Source organism: Pipistrellus kuhlii, unplaced genomic scaffold, assembly GCF_014108245.1.
Source record: "Pipistrellus kuhlii isolate mPipKuh1 unplaced genomic scaffold, mPipKuh1.p scaffold_m20_p_10, whole genome shotgun sequence".
Classification (NCBI taxonomy): domain Eukaryota; kingdom Metazoa; phylum Chordata; class Mammalia; order Chiroptera; family Vespertilionidae; genus Pipistrellus; species Pipistrellus kuhlii.
In genome coordinates, this window is record NW_023425405.1 from 5,908,945 (window position 1) to 5,929,202 (window position 20,258).

At 36.7% G+C, this 20,258-nt stretch overlaps 1 protein-coding gene across 1 annotated transcript in view; it reads left to right on the forward strand.

The window, feature by feature from the left end:
• Window positions 1-13,377, forward strand: part of KCND2 (potassium voltage-gated channel subfamily D member 2) — a 487,193-nt gene extending 473,816 nt beyond the window's left edge. Inside the window, exons 3-6 of the mRNA XM_036425391.2 lie at window positions 2,789-2,884; window positions 5,725-5,817; window positions 8,536-8,783; window positions 10,739-13,377. Coding sequence (XP_036281284.1) covers window positions 2,789-2,884; window positions 5,725-5,817; window positions 8,536-8,783; window positions 10,739-10,916 — 615 coding nt within the window. The 3' untranslated portion in view covers window positions 10,917-13,377. The remainder of the gene's footprint in view (window positions 1-2,788; window positions 2,885-5,724; window positions 5,818-8,535; window positions 8,784-10,738) is intronic.
• The last annotated feature ends 6,881 nt before the right edge of the window (window positions 13,378-20,258 follow it).

Sequence of the window (20,258 nt, forward strand, 5' to 3'; positions counted from 1 at the left end):
TGCTAGTAAGTCATTTCCAGGTGTGCTTGACACTTGCCATTGTTTTATTGAGTTTGGCCTGAAGTCCTGGCTGAGCAGCATGGCCTTGAAGATAAACATTTCTAACTTCCAACTTCATCATGTAGTATTGTCTCAGTATTTTAAGTATATAAGTAAATATTATACCATCAGCAAAGAGAAAAATTTGTCTGTTTTTTCCATCACTTATAAATGTGATCTTTCTACAAAGTTTTATTTCAACCTGGAATTGGCACACAAGAAGAAATTCATTGAGGAAAAGAAAGGGAATCAAGTTGAAGCTAGATGTTATCTTAATGCTATTTTTGAGAGCTTCAGACATTTCAGTGTTACTTTTAAATGCTGTGATGAAGGGCCATCTTGGTACTACAACTCTGGAAGAAATTTAGTAAAACACACACACACACACATACACGCACACGCACACACTCACACACACACAAACACACTGGTCCAGGAATACTTCTGCTTCTAGAAATTTGCCTGCAGATAAGCTCAAATAAAGGATACTTCATTCATACAGTGTTATATTATTCATCCATAAGAAAATGAAGTGGATCTACACATGCAGATATGAAAGGAATTCCAAGCTGTATTAAATGAAAAGAGCTGAGTCTAAAAGTGTGAAACGTATTCTCCCAACTGGGAGAATATAGGTGTATACACACATGCATGTACATATACTTGCTTTCATATACCTAGAAAATCCCTAGCAAGATGCTCTAGAAATATTGTCAGTGGTTTACTCTGAAGCATAGGAGTAAGGTAGTTCCAGGGTCCAGAGAGACTGACTTGATTTTCCTGCATGTTAGTACTAAAGTTTTACCACACATATATATTAATTTTTCATTTTTAAAATCTAGATAATCTTTAATTATTATTAAAAACAATATTCCAGGGCTAGAAACCAAAAGTGATATTGGGGGGGGGAGGGGTGTAGAAAGGAGAAAAAAAAATATTATAGGATAATTTTACAAAAGTGTTTTTAGCCAAGATATTTCAGTTGCTTCCTTACACACCCGTGGTAGATATACATCATATAAGGAGAATGGTCACCAGAAGATTGCTCTCCAGGAAGTGAAATCCAGACTCATTCCATGAAACTTGGAGCAAATACACAACAGCAGTTCTAAAGGAGAATGGAATACTGAGAATCTGGCTACGAAGTCAGTTTATTCAAAAATATCACTTTGGTGATTTCTCTGTCGATGTAGGCAATTCAACTGACCACTCAAAACCCTCTAAATAGAACATTCTATATACATAAGTGTTTTTAAAATTAAAAAATAATAATGTTAATCTTTCCAGCAAGAAGCACTGTGTTTATTTCAGCAAATTTAAAGGTGAAATAGGAATTAGGTGAGCATGTTTTTGTGCAGACCTGTGACACAAAAAATTTAGTGGAAAAATTTAGGGATTTTTCTTAGAAGTCCCTATTGTTCAGCCTGGGTTCTACACTAGCCAGTTTAGCAAACTGATTGAAAAAAAAGTTTATATTTGAAAATACAAATGTTAACTAAATTTTGTTTTGTTTTGTTTTTAAGAAATGGAGGGAGAAAGAAAGGAAAAAAGGCAATTGGTTTCTGAAACTTAATTACTAATTTTTAAAAAACATTAATTTAAATAAAAAAATAGTTGGCAGCTGATTTGCTGGGTCTTTATTTTATTAAGTTACTCAGATTGGGAAAATAAAAGCGAAAATATAAGTAATACAGCCAGCTATTTTTTTCTCTTAACACTATTGACAGAAACAATAATGAAATAACTTGATCTTACTGTACAGACTTAATTACAATCTTTAAAATGCACAACCCAGCTCCAAAGTAGTTAATTGATCTTACTGATATGTTAACTAAAATAAAGTGCTCATATTGTAACCTGATGGCTTCCACCCTGGGTGCTAGCCCTGGACCTATCACAGGTCAAGGACCTTTCACAGATCAAGCAAACTAGAGGCTCTGGCTCATTCAAGAAAATTTTCAAGACAGGAGTCCAGGTGAAAGTGACAGTAAATTTATTAACATTAGGGACAGTGAGGCAAAGGAAGGACCCCTGGAGATAGAATTGGGGGCAGGGTAAGACCAGGATGAGCTGACACTGCCCATCACTCCCCTGGGTGCAGGTCTTGTTGGTACCCTTAGAGCTTAGGATAGAAGAAACAAATACACGCCTAAAAACAGCGGGCATGGATGCGCTCAAAGAAGCATGTGCTGCCATCCTTTGTCCTGAGTATTTTATCTATTTTCTACAAGCTAGAATTTTAGAGGAGGTCCCAGGGAAGGATCTCAACAGAATACTCATTGGATTTCTGGGTGTGTTGTTTAATATGCTGATGTATTAAAATGAGTGTATAATGGCGTCTGGGGTCATTTTCTAGTTAGTTTTGCCTTGATCTTGGATTAGTCTGGCTCTAATTGGTTTTGTTATCTACTTCCCTGACTGTAGTGATTTAAACCATCTGCTCTTAGGCATCTTTCGTTAGGGAGATAGGGTTTTATGATTTATTACAGAGCCATTCTGGCAGTTTGTTCAGCCATTTGTGTGTTTGTTCAGCCATTTGTCTCAGTTCCCTCATCCACTTTCCAGGGAATGTTCCTAGTTTCTTAACCTGCCTCAATCTGATGAAAATTTAATTGTCAGTAATTATAAAAAGCTGGCATGTTTTTAAACATATGTATGCTGACATTGGAATTATTCAAGAGTATATGCACTGTTTTAAGAAAACAATTCGTTGAGTATTAACAGGACATTCATTTTTGTTCTCCTATAGAAAGCCAGACTCGCCAGGATACGGGCAGCCAAAAGCGGAAGTGCAAATGCTTACATGCAAAGTAAACGGAATGGTTTGCTCAGTAATCAACTGCAGGTACTGTCAAGCAACTCACTTTTTTTAATGCTCAATTTGTTGATGTAATATTGATTTATTTCTATTTAAGCATATAATTTTATTGTGGGTAATTGTGAAAATAGTTACCGAAACAACAAAAGTGTCATTTTTAAATAACCTCTCCCTACAGTCATTGATGGTAGCAGATTAGAAACTGGGCTATGAAATATTGCCGGTGAATCATGATTCTCATTTGTGTTGGGCAAGATTTTTACACACTTGGATGTAACCACATATGATGTTGTGATTTCTAATAAGAAATATATATTTAGTCTTCTTTCTGCTTCTGTCACTGAACTCCTAAATTTCTGGAATTTCCTAAGAGAGGAGAGTTAAAAAGATGTCTTTTGTTATGATAATGAGGTGACTTCAGGACCTCACCTAAGGTTGGTGGCTGGGTGCCAGGGGAACCAATTGATTGGAGGGTTGGAATTTTCAGGCCCACCCCAACCTCCTGGGAATGGAGAAGGGTTGGAGACTGAGTTCAATCACCAAAAGCTAATGATTTATTTACTCAGTCATATCTAAGGAATGACATCTCCATAAAAACTCAAAGGAAGGAAGTTTGGAGAGCTTTCTGGTTAGGTAACAGGTGGAGATTTTGTTGCCAGTGGAAATGGGGTCCTTCCAAGGAGTTGCAAGAAAGGCACTTTCAAGGACCCATGTATGGGAGGCTAATATGTAGTGGTAAGATTTATTGGAATAGAAATAGAAGGCTGCCCAAGGTTCCTGGTGTCTCCTTTTTGTTCATCCCACTGTGGAAAAAGTCCAGCCTTGTTTTCATCAAGCCCAGAAGAAAGGCCAACATCCAAAAAGTCTGCACTATTGGTTACTCTAGTTTAGCCTTTGCCCCTGTCCAGCTAGTAGCCTCTATTCCCTGCAGTGCTTCAGCTGATGCTGCAGTACTATATCCAGGCTTGCAGGTGGAGCCCCAGCTTGGAGCCCTCACTTGGAGCTCCCCTTGGAGCCCTCAGGCAGCTGCTAGCCCACATGGCTGCTATAAGAGAGAAAGCATGAGCACATGAACCCACAAATGTGTGTTGCAAGGGAGGAGTTGAGAGAAAGCTTGACTTTTTAAAGCTTGGATTATATTATCTCAGGCTTAGGAAGGACCAAGCACTCTTTCAAAATAACCAATCAAATTACCAATTCTTTGTCAGCTTGTCCTCCTCCTAACCAATCCATTTCTTAAATCTTCTGGGGTTCTGTGTCCCTCATCCAATTGAATTATTTTCCCAGGTGAGGATCTGCCCTTTATGACCATCTCAGTTTTTACTGTGCATTCTTCATAGTGGAATGACCTCCCCCTGCACCATCTTGGCTTCTACTGAGCATGTGCCCAGCAGAGGAATTTGCCCTTTGTTGTTCAATTACTTATCCACCCCTTAGTCTGGACAAGTGGGCTGGTTGTACCCGGAGGAAAGCTAGTCCTTCCACCCAATACAAGAAAGGGAGAGGTGTTAATCCCATTGGTGGGTAATGCTATGATCCCCTGGTGTGCCTGGAGCTGTCACTTCCAGACTTCATTAGACTTATTGTCCAATTTAGCTACCTGGTTTATTAGGCATAATGGATGTCTGATTCAGCTTCCTAGTTGATTAGGTTTCTTAATTTCTGATTCCCTTTGCTCCATTCCTTTATTAATATCTAGCTATTTATGCTCGCAATCTGAGAGAGTGGCACACTCAGAGAACCCAGATGCCCTCGCCCTTTTCACATATCTTGCCTTATGCATCTCTTCCACTTAGCTGTCCCTGAGTCACATTATATGCTTTTATAATAAACCATTAATCTAGTAAGTAAAATGTTTCTTTGAGTTTTGTGAGCTGCTCTAGCAAACTATTCAAACTCAAGGAGCAGATTGTGGGAATCTCTGATTTATAGTCAGTTGATCAAAAGCACAGGTAAACTGTCCCACTTGCAGTTGGCATCTAGAGTTCAAGGAGAGGTCACCAGAACCTCTAACCTATAGCCAGATGGTCAAAAGCCCAGGTGATAATTTAAGTCTGATAATTTAAGGTGGGGAGAGGAGCGTGAAGGACAGTCTTGTAAAACTGAGCCCTCAACCTGTGTAATATGATGCTCTTTCCAGGTAGACAGTATCCAAATTGAGCTGAATTGTAGGACGCCACTAGTGTACAGACCACGTCACTGCTTGATGTTCTTAGGGATAATCCCTGCCACTTCAGAGTTGGCTTTAGAACCCTTTTTACATGGGAATGGTAAAAAATGCTCAATGATTCAAATACCTAATTATTTTTTATTTAAAAATTACTTATGTTCCTTAAAGTTCATATGAGTGTGAGTAGGGGATGGCATGATGCCTCCTTTTATTTTTTTAATAGAAAGGGAACACTACGTAGTGTCATAAATATCATACAGTATGAAATATAATTTGAGAAGTCATTTTTAGCTCAAAACTCTCTTCTCATATTTAGGATTCCAATAATTGTTACTTTCAAAATAGCTTTTATTTAGATGAGCATAATGCCATTTCCAAATTATCTAAATATTAGATTAAATTTTACTACCCAAAATTAATGGCTCTCAGGTTCTTAAAGTTAAGTGGTAGTTGAAAGAGTAGAAGAGATTTAAATTTTCTGTTCAGGGAGGCAAGTCTAAAAAACCAGACTGATAATTTGAAAAAAAGAAAAAAAAAGTAAATAATGATTCTCAGACTTAAAAGCAACTGCCAGGCTGTGCCTTCCTATCTAAAATAAATAATAATAAAATGCTGACATTTAATCTCAAGATTATGCAGTTGAGGTTCTCATTGTTTGCAAATAAGATAGAAAAGACTGTCTTCTCTGTGTTCACAGTCCTCTGAGGACGAGCAGGCCTTTGTCAGCAAATACGGCTCCAGCTTTGAAAGCCAGCACCACCACCTGCTTCACTGCTTGGAAAAGACCACGGTAAGGAACCGGCATCACTGCCCGCCTGGTCCTCACAGTACTCCCATTTGCTTTTATAAATACTCAGTCCTCCTTGGAAAGATTGCCCTGCCCACAACATTGGTAAATAGAATAAAAGACAAAAACGAAAGAAAACAAAAGACGAAATTACTTTGAAATACTGTTGTGACATTTCCATTTGGAAAGTGTTTGAGAGACTTATTAAAACGTTATCCTTAGTGGCTATTCTCACTCTAGTCTAAAATACTATTTTAATGCGGATGGAAAGTTGTTTTCCAATAGCCAACGTCTAGTCCTATAAAAACATCATTTACCCTGCCCAGCCGAGGTTGCTCAGGGGTTGAACATTGCCCCATGCACCAGGAGGTCACCAGTTCGATTCCTGGTCTAGGTACAAGGCCAGGTTTTGAGTTCAGTTCCCAGTAGGGGGCGTGCAGGAGACAATGATGTTTCTTTCTCATCAATGTTTCTCTTTATCCCTCCCCTTTCCTCTCTCTGAAATCAATAAAAACATATTTTTAAAATGTAATTTACCCTGATTTTTTAAATGCTAATTAAATAGAAAAAAATAATGAAGTTCCAAGTGTTCCTGACATCTGGATGAAAGGGATATCAATAGCAATAATACAAAATAGAGAATGACTAAATAGAAGCATTTCTTCTTTTCAAAAATATATTTTTCTTGATTGCAGAAAAGACGGGAGAAGGAGAGAGAAATAAAATATCAATGATGAGAGAGAACCATTGATCGGCTGCTTATGCCCCCTACTGGGAATCTAGCCTGCAATCAGGGCATGTGCCCTTCACTGGAATCAAACTTGGAACCCTTCAGTCCACAGGCCAATGCTCTATCCACTGAGCCAAACCAGCTACACCAGTTCTCAACCTTCCTAATGCTGCGACCCTTTCATACAGTTCCTCATGTTGTGGTGACCCCCAACCATAAAATTATTTTTGTTGCTACTTCATAACTGTAATTTTGCTACTGTTATGAATCATAATGTAAATATCTGTGTATTCTGTTAGACTTAGGCTCTACAGACTGCTAGCAGGGTCTCATTTTAATTTTTTTTTAAATTTTTTTTTTACTGTTTTACCATTTAGGGCTTTTTAAATAAAAAATTATTTAATGCCAATCCAATATAGTTTAAATTGAGCTGTCTATAAAAATGCATGGAAACCAGCGGCAGAATGAATTCTTCACTTCCAGTCACTGAGACAAATTGGAACCTTGTGCACTGTAACTTCCATTATGTGTTGAGATGTGCACTGCCAGGGAAGAAAACAGAGTTTGGATCCTTATTGAACTATATTTTTTCTAGAAATTTAATAGTTAACATAAAACTCTGTCTTCTCTTCACATATTTTTTCTCCGACTTTCAACTGTAGAATGTTAAATTCCGTTCACTTCAAAATGCTTGTCTCAGCAAAGAAATGACAAAATGAGTAACTAAAACAATCTATTTCCTATTAGCCAGTGAATTGCTTCAATTGTTTTGCTAATGGTTAGGCTGAGAGATAGTTAAGTGGAATTCTGCATGTGCAAAGTCTCTCATTATAAGACTATTCCCACAAACACAAAGAAAAAAAATAGTAATTGAAGTCATTTTTTAGTAGCTTAGACCAAAAATATTTTCCATTGACTGAGGTAAAAGTCTTCCATAAGCATTTTAGGAAACAAAGCTTGGCTTTAAATATCTTTAAAACAAATTTTACACCGTGTTTCTGTTTCTCTAAGATGGAGAATATGAAATTATTTCCATCACTATTTGCTTCTTGGCTAGAACCCTAAACACAGATAGAGATTCTGAACACACCTAGTGATGTATCACAAAGATAAGAAAGGAGACCTGGGAAGTTTAGTGCTAACCCTTTCTGAATCAGACATAAAGTGGCACATTTTGCATATAAATATGTTGTATTTGTTTAACTAATAAGTCATATATTTGTCTCCACCTAGGATTTTATAGGAACATCTAAAGAAATGGGAAGTGTCCTAAGTACCTTATTTTCTAATTTTAAAATGTTTTCAGTTCCATGTGAAAATATTTGATTTTATATAACAGACAATCTAACTTGGATTAAAATAGTTTCTTTTTTCTAATTCCAATTTGTTTAAAAATAAGTCAATGTGCCGAAGCCGGTTTGGCTCAATGGATAGAGCGTCGGCCTGCAGACTGAAGGGTCCCGGGTTCGATTCCGGTCAAGGGCATGTACCTTAGTTGCGGGCATATCCCCAGTAGGGGGTGTGCAAGAGGCAGCTGATCGATGACTCTCTCTCATCGATGTTTCTAACTCTCTATCTCTCTCCCTTCCTCTCTGTACAAAATCAATAAAATATATTTTAAAAAAATAAAAATAAGTCAATGTGAATTTACACATTTTTGTGAGTGTTATCTATATTCATTTCCAAGTTTTGTTCGTTAGTTTATGATCTCCAGTTTAAATAAATAAATGATATTTCAAGATAAAGTTTGCCTATAAATAGATACCACATCAGTCTTCATGTGTAACTAGAGAGACGTTATTTTCCCACAAATGCCAGTATTAGGTAGCTTTGATATTCTAATCTTTATAAAAATGGTATTCGTTGTCCACTGCATAGTCTATATGTACGTGGACATTGTTTTAGTTTTAAAAAATAAGCTATTTGTTTGCTTTTTGAAAGTTAAAGTGTGTTTCTGTCTTTCTTCACATTTTTTTCCACCTCTGGAACAGAATCACGAGTTTGTGGATGAACAGATGTTTGAAGAAAGTTGCATGGAGGTTTCGACTGTTCATCATCCTTCAAGTCATAGTCCCTCTCTCTCCTCACAACAAGGAGTCACTGGCACTTGCTGTTCCCGACGACACAAAAAAACTTTCCGCATCCCAAGTGCCAACGTATCAGGAAGCCATCGGGGCAGTGTGCAAGAACTCAGTACCATTCAGATCAGATGCGTGGAGAGAAACCCACTATCTAACAGGTAGATCAATCTGTGTGGACACACCCTGTGCTGGTCCCCAGAGCACATCTCCACCTGCAGCTGTGTTGCTACATGGGTGGCATCTAAATCCTAGTTCCTAGGGTTTAGAATGAGACAAGACTTAGACTGTCACAAGCAGGAAAATGGATCTACTGTAATATTCCTTGAGTCATAGAGTAGCTGCAGCAATATTAAAAGAGCAGAGAACAGATAAAGCAGGCAGGCAACCACAAATGTATTTCTACCTCTTCAATTCCACAGCTGTTTCCTATTTGAAGAGACACTTCTATCCCCAGGAGCCCCATAGGTAAAAACAAATCGCTTGAAATGATAGTTAACACTGCTGAAAGAGACCAGTGAAACTGACATTGATATGATTAAAGAGTATTCTTTGCAGCACCTGTAAATAAATCAACAGTCACTGTGACAGTAAAAACTGAAACTATAGCTACACAAATATTTTGAATCAGTATGCAATTTTGATCAAAAAAATATTTTGGTCACAATAAACACAAAAATAAATCCAATTCAAAGAAAGATAAGTGAAATGCTAAACTGGTTATGTCTAGTGAGTTTATGGACAATTGAAGTGAAATTTTCTATTGGTATTTTCCCTTTGTTTCTCTTTATTTGCTTGCTTTTACAAGTCATTAAAAAATCTATTTGGCCCAAATAATTTTACTTTGTTCTTCAAATGAAGTAGCTTTTCTTTTTAGAGTAACAACCATTCATTCAGTGCCATTTCTTTGTTGGTATCCAGTAATTTTTGTGGAAAACCTGGATGAGATTCTGAATCCGGGTATGTTGATTTACATCAATCAGATATCTCTGGAACCAGAATATTAAATGTTGGAGCAATGAAAGATTTCTGTCTCAAAGATATACTACCACTCCAACATAGAAAATGGAAAAGTGCTTAGAAATAAATTTTTAGGACACAAACATTTAAATTAAGTTTTCCATGAAAATAAAATAGTTTGAAGTTTCCATGTATGTCCTCCTTCCTTCTTTCCCCCTCTTCACTCCACTCCCATTTAAAATATTAAACTCAAGAATACCTTTAAGTATTAGTAATGGCTAACTTTTTGGGATTCTTAACATTTGGGTGTTACTAAGTTGAAAACTTTAAGGGTACCCTATAGGGACAAGATAGTGAAATGATCAAATAATTGAGGGAATATCCCTTTGATAATCGTATCTCAAACCTCTCAGAGATTCTGTCAAAGAAAACTATTTTATTTTGCACAACTCAGTGTTTCAAAAACCTACCTTTTTATATAACATTTTGTTTGAAAAACACTGATGGAATTAAATTTAATTGGTTTTTACACATTCATTTATGATTAGGGACCCGACTAATGTTCCCTTTAATATACAGAGTGGAGTAAACATAGGTTTGCAGTTGTATGTGAAACACAGAGTTTCATTATTATTTATTAACTAGAGGCCCAGTGCATGAATTCGTGCACAGGTGGGGTCCCTTGGCCTGGCCAGTGGTCAGGGCAGTTGGCGCCATCTTGACAAGTCCCAAAGGGGGAGGGACCATGGGAGGTTGGCTGTGGGAGTGCACTGACCACCAGGGGCAGCTCCTGTGTTGAGCATCTGACCCCTGGTGGTCAGTGCACATCATAGTGACCAGTTGATTATTCTTTCAACCAGTCCTAATGGTCTCTTGGGCTTTTATAGAGAGATAGATAGATAGATAGATAGATAGATAGATAGATAGATAGATAGATAGATTATTCTATTATTTACCATGGGGAAAACTGTAGACCTACTTTTGCCCACCTTGTATGTTAAGGTTTTAGTGCCTTTTTTTTTTTTAAATTATGGCTATTATTCTTAGACATTTAAAAAGTCATTTATAAACCTGACATCATATACACCTCTATTGCAGGCAAAACATTTTTAAGTAAACAACTTACCTTCTTAAATCTATTTTCTTCCCTCATCAGCCGATCCAGTTTAAATGCCAAAATGGAAGAATGTGTTAAACTAAACTGTGAACAACCTTATGTGACTACAGCAATAATAAGCATCCCAACACCTCCAGTCACCACTCCCGAAGGAGATGACAGGCCAGAATCTCCCGAGTACTCAGGAGGAAACATTGTCAGAGTGTCTGCTTTGTAGACAGCTGGAATCAGGTCTAGGGGAATTTGAGCCCTGGCTGTGGAGAGAATTCCAATGTGGAAGAAAGAAGACAAGATAAACATTTTGCAGCTGGAATTGGCAAAGCAAGAAGGTTGGTAGTGACATAAAAGCAAAGCCTCCAAACTAGAGGATGGAAACAAAACCAACAAATGGCATTTCTTTAGAGTCTGACCTGTTGTACCGAGGAATAGTCTGTGGCCCTTTGGCTTTGTGAATGAGCACAATGAAATGCCGCCTATTGATGCTTCTTATGACCAGAACTCTTTTATAATAAAATAAAATAAATCTTTGAACCTAATGTTCCAGTTGAATGCAAAACAATAAAAAAATATGGAAAACATTTTGATAAAAATTTTTCCTGTTAAAACCATGAACATTGGCTATGATGAAGATTATTGCATATTGACAAATTCACGCAACACATTTGTATTAACTGAAGGAAACCATCACAATGCATGCTAGAATTCTTTGGAGTAGTGATCTCAGTTTCCTTATGTTGTCTTCAGAATAGGCATGAAAAACTATAAATGTAGAGAGGGGGAATTTCTGTGCACTCGCTACAAGCTGGATATTCACGTCCCATGGTGGGCTGTGCAAATAGACTCCTGTTGGACCTGCAGCATTTCTCATGGGGATGCTCAATAATAAATCTGAAGTGTGCAGATAGTGCAGTATTATCATTTTACCTTGCACCTAGATACTGTTACAACTGCAATAATTCATCATACACCTGTTGTATCAGGAATCGGGATTTTTGTTGTGAGACTTTCCAGATTTTCATAAATTCTGTAAGAGCCACCTTCATAGAAAATTGTCTAGCGTGGCCAAGTTTTAGATAACTTTTTAATGCCAACCTCTTGTGTCACACATGTTTCTCAGTAATATTCTTTGATCCACTGTATCCCCATGACAGTGCATTTCTTGTTCCTGTGCTAACCTTTCTTTTGGATTTATTGTCTTCAACTGGACTAACGTTTTGTAGTTCAATAGACTTTCCTACTTTTGTATTCCCCAACAAATCATCTTGTAAGTCAATTATCATCAAGAATCCTCTCGTCAAAAATTAGGAAAAAGGAGTTTGCACCCATGAATTATTTCTAACCTCTTTGCTGTTATGGAAAAGCCCAATTATTGGATATAATACTGTATGATTCATACAAAGAGCTGGCTGGGACTATTATCACAGGATCAATGATCCCAGAATCTCACTTATGTATTATTTATTTTGCTTTAGATCTGGAATACATTTTGAGAATAACTCATGTGAATTGAAATGCAGAGATGAACTGAAGTGCTTTGTGTAACAATTTTTGGTGAAAGCATGCTTTCTAGGCCACTGGAAAAGCAACCCAAGTTTATCTCAGAAAGGTTCCTGTATATGGCAAGGAGTCATTTTCTCCACTAAGTCAGGAGGACAGGAGTTTGATGATGCAAAGTTGATCTCTATGTACATTTCAGTAAAAAGTCTCCATACTTTTTCACCTTTAAAATATATCAGCAGACATGTCTGCACGTGACAGTGTAAAAATGTTTTATGTCAAATGAGAAGTTTTGTTTATTTGAAACCACCAGTGTAAGGAATGAAGTTTAGCTTCCATACATGGAACGGATTCTTAATTATCCCTCTACTGTAGAGATTTTTAAATGCTTATCATAATTTATCATAAAAAGGAATTAATCCAACTATTTTCCAGTGAAGCCAGAGACTCTTGCTTCCCATTTCTAGAATTGCTTCTAGAACAATGCTGTGCACACAGTAGATTTTAATAAGCATTTGCTGAGTGAAAGGAAGACAAACTCTTCTCTCTCTAGGGAAGAATTGCCTTTATTTATAGAATGTCTTTTAAAAAGTTACTAACCTTCCTGGAGTGTGAATACTAACGATTATATTAACACCTGCCTCATGCCACTTTATGCTTCTAGAGCAAATATATAGTGAAACTTCTTTGACGACATTTGTTGAAAATCTTTTTAAAAAGTAGACTAAAGAAACCACTATCAAGAATACCTAGGTCTTTTGATTCCCAATGAGAAGTTCTATTTTCATGTTCTGGATATTACATTTTAAAAATGCAGTTCAGTTAGATTAGTATTTCAGTTGACAGTTCTGCCTCCTTTTCAACTTATCATTTATCCCAGACTGTTACTTTGTTCAGACTTTTTGGAAAAGAAAAAGAAACTTTTTGGTGTTTTAGGTGATTTCAAAATATACTGTGTTGGTGGTGAATGACTCTTGATGACTGTGTTAAGTGCATCTGTATTGTAAGTGAAATGTAATTATTTCTGTGTGCCATATGGAGTAACCAAGGTCATTGTTTTTGGCAATTTGGTTTGAAACTCATATGTCTTTATTTTAAAGGGTAGCCTACTATCTGCATTATGCTGGAAAAGTAGACCTTTGGAGAATACTTAAATAAAACATGTGCATGCTTGAACAGGATGATATGGCTGGCTGTTGCCCTTTTTTTCTTAGACTTTCTCCTTTTCCAAAACCTAAAATGTGCCACACTCCTAATACGTATCTAGGAGAACTCTGTAAGATGTACTCCAGGAACCCATCAATTGCTACAGTTAAATCTAGTCTAAACCAGCAGAGAGAGTAGTCTGCCAACCATGGGAAGTTAGGCAGTTTTGTTAACAGCATTTAAAGATAAAAAGAGTGTCACTGCTTTCAATGGTCGTTCTTGGAAATATCTTGGCAACTCCAACTCCATAGCTACTTATGATAATTTAATTTTGTTGCAAGATTTTATTGGTCATTGAAAAAAAGATGTAGTATAGTTAAAAACATGTGGTGTGTTATACATGATACTATCAAATAGGGTGCTCTCTGCAGGGTGTGACCCACAGTATTAGCCTGTACCCTATAAGCCACTGGCTTCTTGCACAGTGTGAGCCATAGAGGAAGCTGCTGCCTGAACCTTATAAACTCCTTGATCACCACTAGTTGAGTTAAGTTTATGAGGTAATAACTTTGGTCAGAATTCAATATATTCTTAGTCAAAGTCTCTTTTCTATCTAAGAAAACAGACAGGGTGATTTATGTTTTTGGGTATATGTGTCTCTGTGAATATATATATATGTAACATTCATACACATACTCATAGGTTTGTATTCATTTTTTTAAAATATGAACATACCGATGGTTGGTGGCTTCTATCCAGGAAGAGACAAAAAGTAAAAAATTAAAAATTAAAAAAAAATGTTACAAGATAATTAGAAGAACAAAACAGAGTAAATCATCTAGTAAAGACAGTGATTTTAACTAGTTCTTCTGTTAGATAGACTCTATTTTTTTTTTCCTTTATTAATTCTTTTTGCTTATGGGCTTTGATTTTTTGAGATGTCAATCTTGCATTAAAAAGATTCAATATACCTCCCTCTTCCTTCAGCTTAGCTACAATGTGGACTTGGAAAGAGCCTCCAGAGAGTTATATCAATGTCTGCCAGCAACAGTGCTCCAAAGGATAAAAAATGGTTCTTGCTATCAAATAAATGGCTTCTCAGAGATTCACAAAAAAGGTATCTCTTCCTAGGGTGTTAATAGCTGTTTATTTTATTAACTCACAGATATGAAAAAGGGTTGGTGCTCTGTACAGTTTAAACTTCATCAGAATTTTCAACACAATTGTGCAGACACACTTTGTTTAAAAAAAAAAAAAAAGTTTAGATTTCTATCTACCTGTGCTGGTTGTATTTAGGGCAGCTAAACATTCTCTAAAGAGAAAGATTTTTCACTTGTGAAAAATAATTACTTTACTGGAATTATTATTTTTGAATAGCACATTAGCTTAAGATAATTACATAATACTAGAAGCCCAGTGCACAAATTCATGCACCAGTGGGGTCCCTTGGCCTGGCCTGCAGGATTGGGCTGAAACTGGCTTTTCAACATCCCCCAAGGGGTCCTGGATTGCAAGAGGGTGCAGGCCAGGCCAAGGGACCTCACTGGTGCACTATCAGGGCAAGATCAGGGAGGTACGTGGGAGGTTAGCCAGTGGAGAGGGACCACTGAAGGGCTCCAGGATGTGTCTAACCCATCTCATTCAGTCCCAGTAAGCCAGAACCCAGCAGCAAGCTAACCTACCAGTTGGAGCATCTTCCCCCTGGTGGTCATTGCTTGTCATAGCAAGCAGTTGAGCAACCTTAGCATATCATAAGCATATTATGCTTTGATTGGTTGAATGGCTGGCTGGATAACTGGACCTTCAGTCTCCAGGCCAATGCTCTATCAACTGTGCCAAACATGTTAGGGTATTGTCTCCATTTTGAAAAAGCCTGCCAAGATGTGCAAGCAGTTGGTCAGGGCTGCAGTAATAGCTGCAACACAGAGTTGACCTATAGTCCAAGTCCTGAAGCTCTTTCTCATGGAAGAGAAAGATTTTGGAATTAGGTCAAAACTACAATTACCACTCTTAATTATCTTTTATATCTTCCTCAAATTATGGCAGGCAAAAAGTCTGTAGCACAACAATGGCACTTAATAACATGCAAAATAAGATTCAGATAGGCAATACAATGGCATAATTCAGTGCCTCAAGTTAATATGATACAATAAAAAATTCTTAGATTTTAGATTTTTTTTCACCCTCACAAAGAATTCCAAAATTTTTCTGTAAGTTGTTGATATTTTTTATTTGCTCTTAATAAAATGGAAAGCTTCCCTAAAGGTATAAACATAGACATCTGATTTACACAGAACTGTAAAAAATTTAATGTACCTTTTAAAATGGTACTTGGGGTATAAGTACTTGTCATAAAACTTCTTCCTTGTGTTTCATCGTTTGCTTGTTTTATGTTCCATGTAGCACTGGCCTATTAATAATATCTTTTTACCTTTCACCTCAATGTTTCTTTTTTTACTTCTCAAAGGGCAAATGTGTTTATCACAAGTATTAATGTTGTGTCAAAACTTCTTTTACATAAAAAATTAAGGTGCACTTATGATTTTTAAAAATATATAAAAAATTTAATATTACTTATGGTTTATCATTGTCAAATCCTATTGAACATGATGATAACTTACAAATATTTGCCTCAACGACATAAAACGTCTTCAAATTGTTTTATAAAGGATAAAAATTCCCATTTCTGTTATTTTCCAAAGTGGGAATATACAGCAGGTAAACCCTAATATAAAAAAAAAAAATCACACTTTAATTTGCAAAGGAGGGACTTATTAATATTCAACAGCCTAACTAGTATCAAAAACAAAATGCACAGCCACTAATGAGAGACTAAGAAAAAAATGGAACCATGAGTGACTGGAGGAGCCTGAAAGTATATATCCTTTGAAAAATACGGAGCTTGAAAGACTGGACATAATTCAAATTCCATCAGTTTCTTTCTTTTCTTTTCCATCAGTTTCTTTAGCTAGGTTATATAGAATCCAATTCTTTGGCAAAGTTCTGAGAAGTTAGTTTGATTACACTGCATATACTATGAGATATGGATTATAAATTTTGTAGGATTATCTGAAATTAATTTGACATTTCCCTCATTACCTCTAGCCTCAAAGTGTAACTATTTGAACTTTGAAGTTAGACTGAATACTAAAATGATTATAATAAAGTCAAGTTAGGAGAATAGGGTTAACTCCATAAGTCAAAAAGTGAGAGTATTAATGCCTCACTTTATGTGTCTGAGTATCTCTGATGAGTACATTTCTATAGTAATTCCTAACTGTATCAAAATTTAAATACAAATGAGCTTTAGAATGACTATGGTTTCTTTTAATCAGTTGTACTTCCCTTCTCCATTTCTTCTTATAACAGAGAGAATAGATTAATGCCTTAAATGTATTGTAAGAGCACAGTCTCAACAAATGTTTTTTATAATATAAGAGGAAGCCAAAAATAATAATAATAAATTAACTTAAGCATCCAGTGCACTTCTCATAATAGAAACATAAAAAGTAATATAAAATATTGCTATAAAAATATAAGTTCTTGGGAGCTTTCTTATACATACATTCCTATTTTTAAAACATAGATTAACATATAATTTATGTAGTGGTTTTCTTATGAAATCCTTTTATGCCTCAGATAAAAAGGAGAGAAAATGAGGGAGGAAGATATTAAACATATATACACACACACAATGAGACAGGCAGAATGTGGAGTTCCATTTATCTTACTAACTGATGCATTTTAATGAAATGTGGAAGAAATCTTTTTCTTGCCAGTAACCATTATATTTTCTGGTGGCTTTTTCTTTGTTGATTGTAAAAAATTATATTATAGCTATGGGTAAGTTTTTTAAGTGAATCTTCCTGAAAAGAGCTTTCAAAACTAGCATTCTTAGGATTACCAAATAGCATTGTCTTTTTTCTAAAGCTTAAATGCTGAGAGTGCTGAAATCTGCATGAGCTGGTACAGGGAAGAGATAAGATAGCAGTGACTTTGAGTGCACATCTGAAGAGAAACTCATTGGTTATTCACTTGCAAATGTATTGAGAATCTGCGCCTTATTTGGTTGCTTTTAAGTAAAGCAACCCATAGATTTAAAAAATAATAATAATAATCCACTTAGCTAAATTTGTATCAAACATTAAGGTAATCACTTCTGTTAGTGGGGTTGTGAAAAGCAAACTCTGCTTCTATTTTATTACCAGGAAAGTAAAAAGGACACCAAGCATTTCCAAGTCTTGTTTTCTAAATGTATCTATGAGCTTCTGTGCTATTCTTCTCCCTACTTTTCAACCTGTTAGATCTCTCTTTTTGAACTTTGTAATTTATAAGGATCACAGAGATATACACAAGCCCATACTATCCAGCCCATGTTCATCGCTGTACTTGACACCATGTGGAGATTTGGAAACAACATCCTCCACTCAAAGGAAATGTTATAAATGCTTCCAGGATATTAAACAGTGTGAAATGAACTCAGGAAAGTTGTTGGAGAGTGGATGGGACCTGGAGATTATTATGCTAAGTGAAATAAGCCAATTTAAAAAAAGACAAATATCACAGGATCTCACTTATAAGTGGAATCTAAAGAACAAAATAAACAGAAAGACAAAATAGGTCCAGAGGTATGAATGCACAGACAGAATAATAGACCTCAGTGGGAAAGGAGAACGAGGTTAGAGGGAGGAGGACAGGAAGAGATTAACCAAAGAATAGATAAGCATAAACCTGGACGCAGACAATAGTATGGGGAAGGCCTGGGGTAGGGTGGGGGTAAGGTGGAGGGGGGCAAAAAGGGAGCAAATGAGAGAAGTCTATAATACTGTCAACAATAAAATAAAAGAAAGACATTAAAAAAAACACACATAAAATGGTTGGGCAGTATATTGCCTGTATCTACAAATTATGAAAATTTCAAGAGCTTTCTAATAAGAATTTTTAAAGGAATGGTTCTTGCATTATATATCAGCTATGACTAAAACTATTGAGGCCGAAACCAGTTTGGCTCAGTGGATAGAGCGTCAGCCTGCAGACTGAAAGGTCCCAGGTTCGATTCCGGTCAAAGGCATGTACCTTGGTTGGGGGCACATCCCCAGTAGGGGGTGTGCAAGAGGCAGCTGATCAATGATTCTCTCTCATCGATGTTTCTAACTCTCTATCCTTCTCTCTTCCTCTCTAAAAAATCAATAAAATATATTTTAAAAAAATAAAACTATTGCGAAGGAGCATATGGACACTCAAGTTGTAGAGGAAGTCATTCTATTCATTCATTTCCTTTGTGAGTACATTCAGTACATTCCTTTGTGAATGTTTCTGGCACTGTGCTAGGTACTAGGATGAAATGATAACAAGACCCGGCCTTGTTGATATCACAAGAAAGGAAAAATAATTTCCCCTCCATCCTTCCGAGTGCTCAGCTGAGACTTTCTATAACAAAGCACAGATTAACAAGAGAAAAACAAATAGGTTATTAGTGTGTATACCTCAGGGAGAAACCCAGGGAAAATAACCCTCTGAGGTGGTTTAGAATTCAGGATTAAATAGCATTTTATTAGGGAAAGGAAGAATTGGGGGATGTAGGCCTCTTAGAAGAGAGTAAATGGTTTTTAGAGAGGATGGATAGGCCCTTAGAAAACTAGTTGGGAGTTATGATATTATGTGGCAAAGTCTGCCAGTGTGGTATTATCTTCTCATCCCCTCTCTAAAGACAGGAGTTGATATAATCCCGGGGAGGGGACTTATGACCATTGAGTTCCTTTGGAGGACATATGTTTATGCAAGTAAGAGAGTTCAGAGAAAGTCTGTTCTTTTATTTGCTGTTTTTCAAGTGCCTAGAGGTCAAAATAATCACTACCACGAAGAGGCATGTTTCGGTATGGCATGTTCTGCCATGCTTCGCTATCTATAATGTCCTTGATGACTTGGACCCAAAACAGGTAGAAAGTTAAGGAACCTAATGTACAGTGAGATACATTCTGGAAAAACAGTATAGTGCTCAGATCAGCAATGAAATGGTGATGCGGCGGTGGGAGGTATTAATATGGTGTTGAAGAAAAGGCCTCTAGGTTAAGAGAGACACAGGAGGACTGCAGAAGGAAGAGCCAGCCATGCAAAAAGCACTACAGGCCTGGGAAGCACCCATAGATTTCCGCTGTGAATATAAAGGACCAACCTATCCGATTTCCGTAAAATTCATGGATTTTAATTGTTTCCTTCCACTATTACTTCAGGCCTTTGTGTGATTCAGGGGCCAAATTTTTCTAGTTGTTTTAAATTAATGAATAGCTTATCATTCTTGGTTTCTGTATCTTTCCCTTTCATAGTTAAGTGGCAAAAATAAAGGTCTTTCAATAAAAATGACTGCAAACATTTATTCACTGAGCAACCAACAGGAGCCATTTATTCCCTCGCAATTTTCTGCTGCTACTAGGATAACCAACTGTTTCCTAGGCGAGGAACCTGCAGTCAAGGGAGTTAAGTGACTGGCCCCAATCACAACACTGGTAAGTGATTAAGATGGAATTCAAACCCAGGTCAGACAGCAAAGCTGAACTCTTCCCCCTGTACCAGACTCTCATTATTAAACCTGCATACAACACATAATTCTGGTTTCATCACTTAAATACAAGTTTAGGAGTATTTTCTGTTGTTCTTACATCTGTATTATTGTGGTTTTTATTGTTAAAATTACCACTAAGTTGTTTGTTTGTTTTTTATTCTGAGGACATGCTTAGAGAGGGGAAGTAGAGGGAGAGAGAGAGGAGGAGGAGGAGGAGGAAGAGAAGTAGGAGGAGGAGGAGGAGGAGGAGAAGGAGGAGAGATATCAATTGGTTGGTTGCCTTCAGTATGTTCCCCAACAAAGGATCTAACCAGCAACCCAGGTATGCGCACTGACCAGGAATCTACCCAGCAA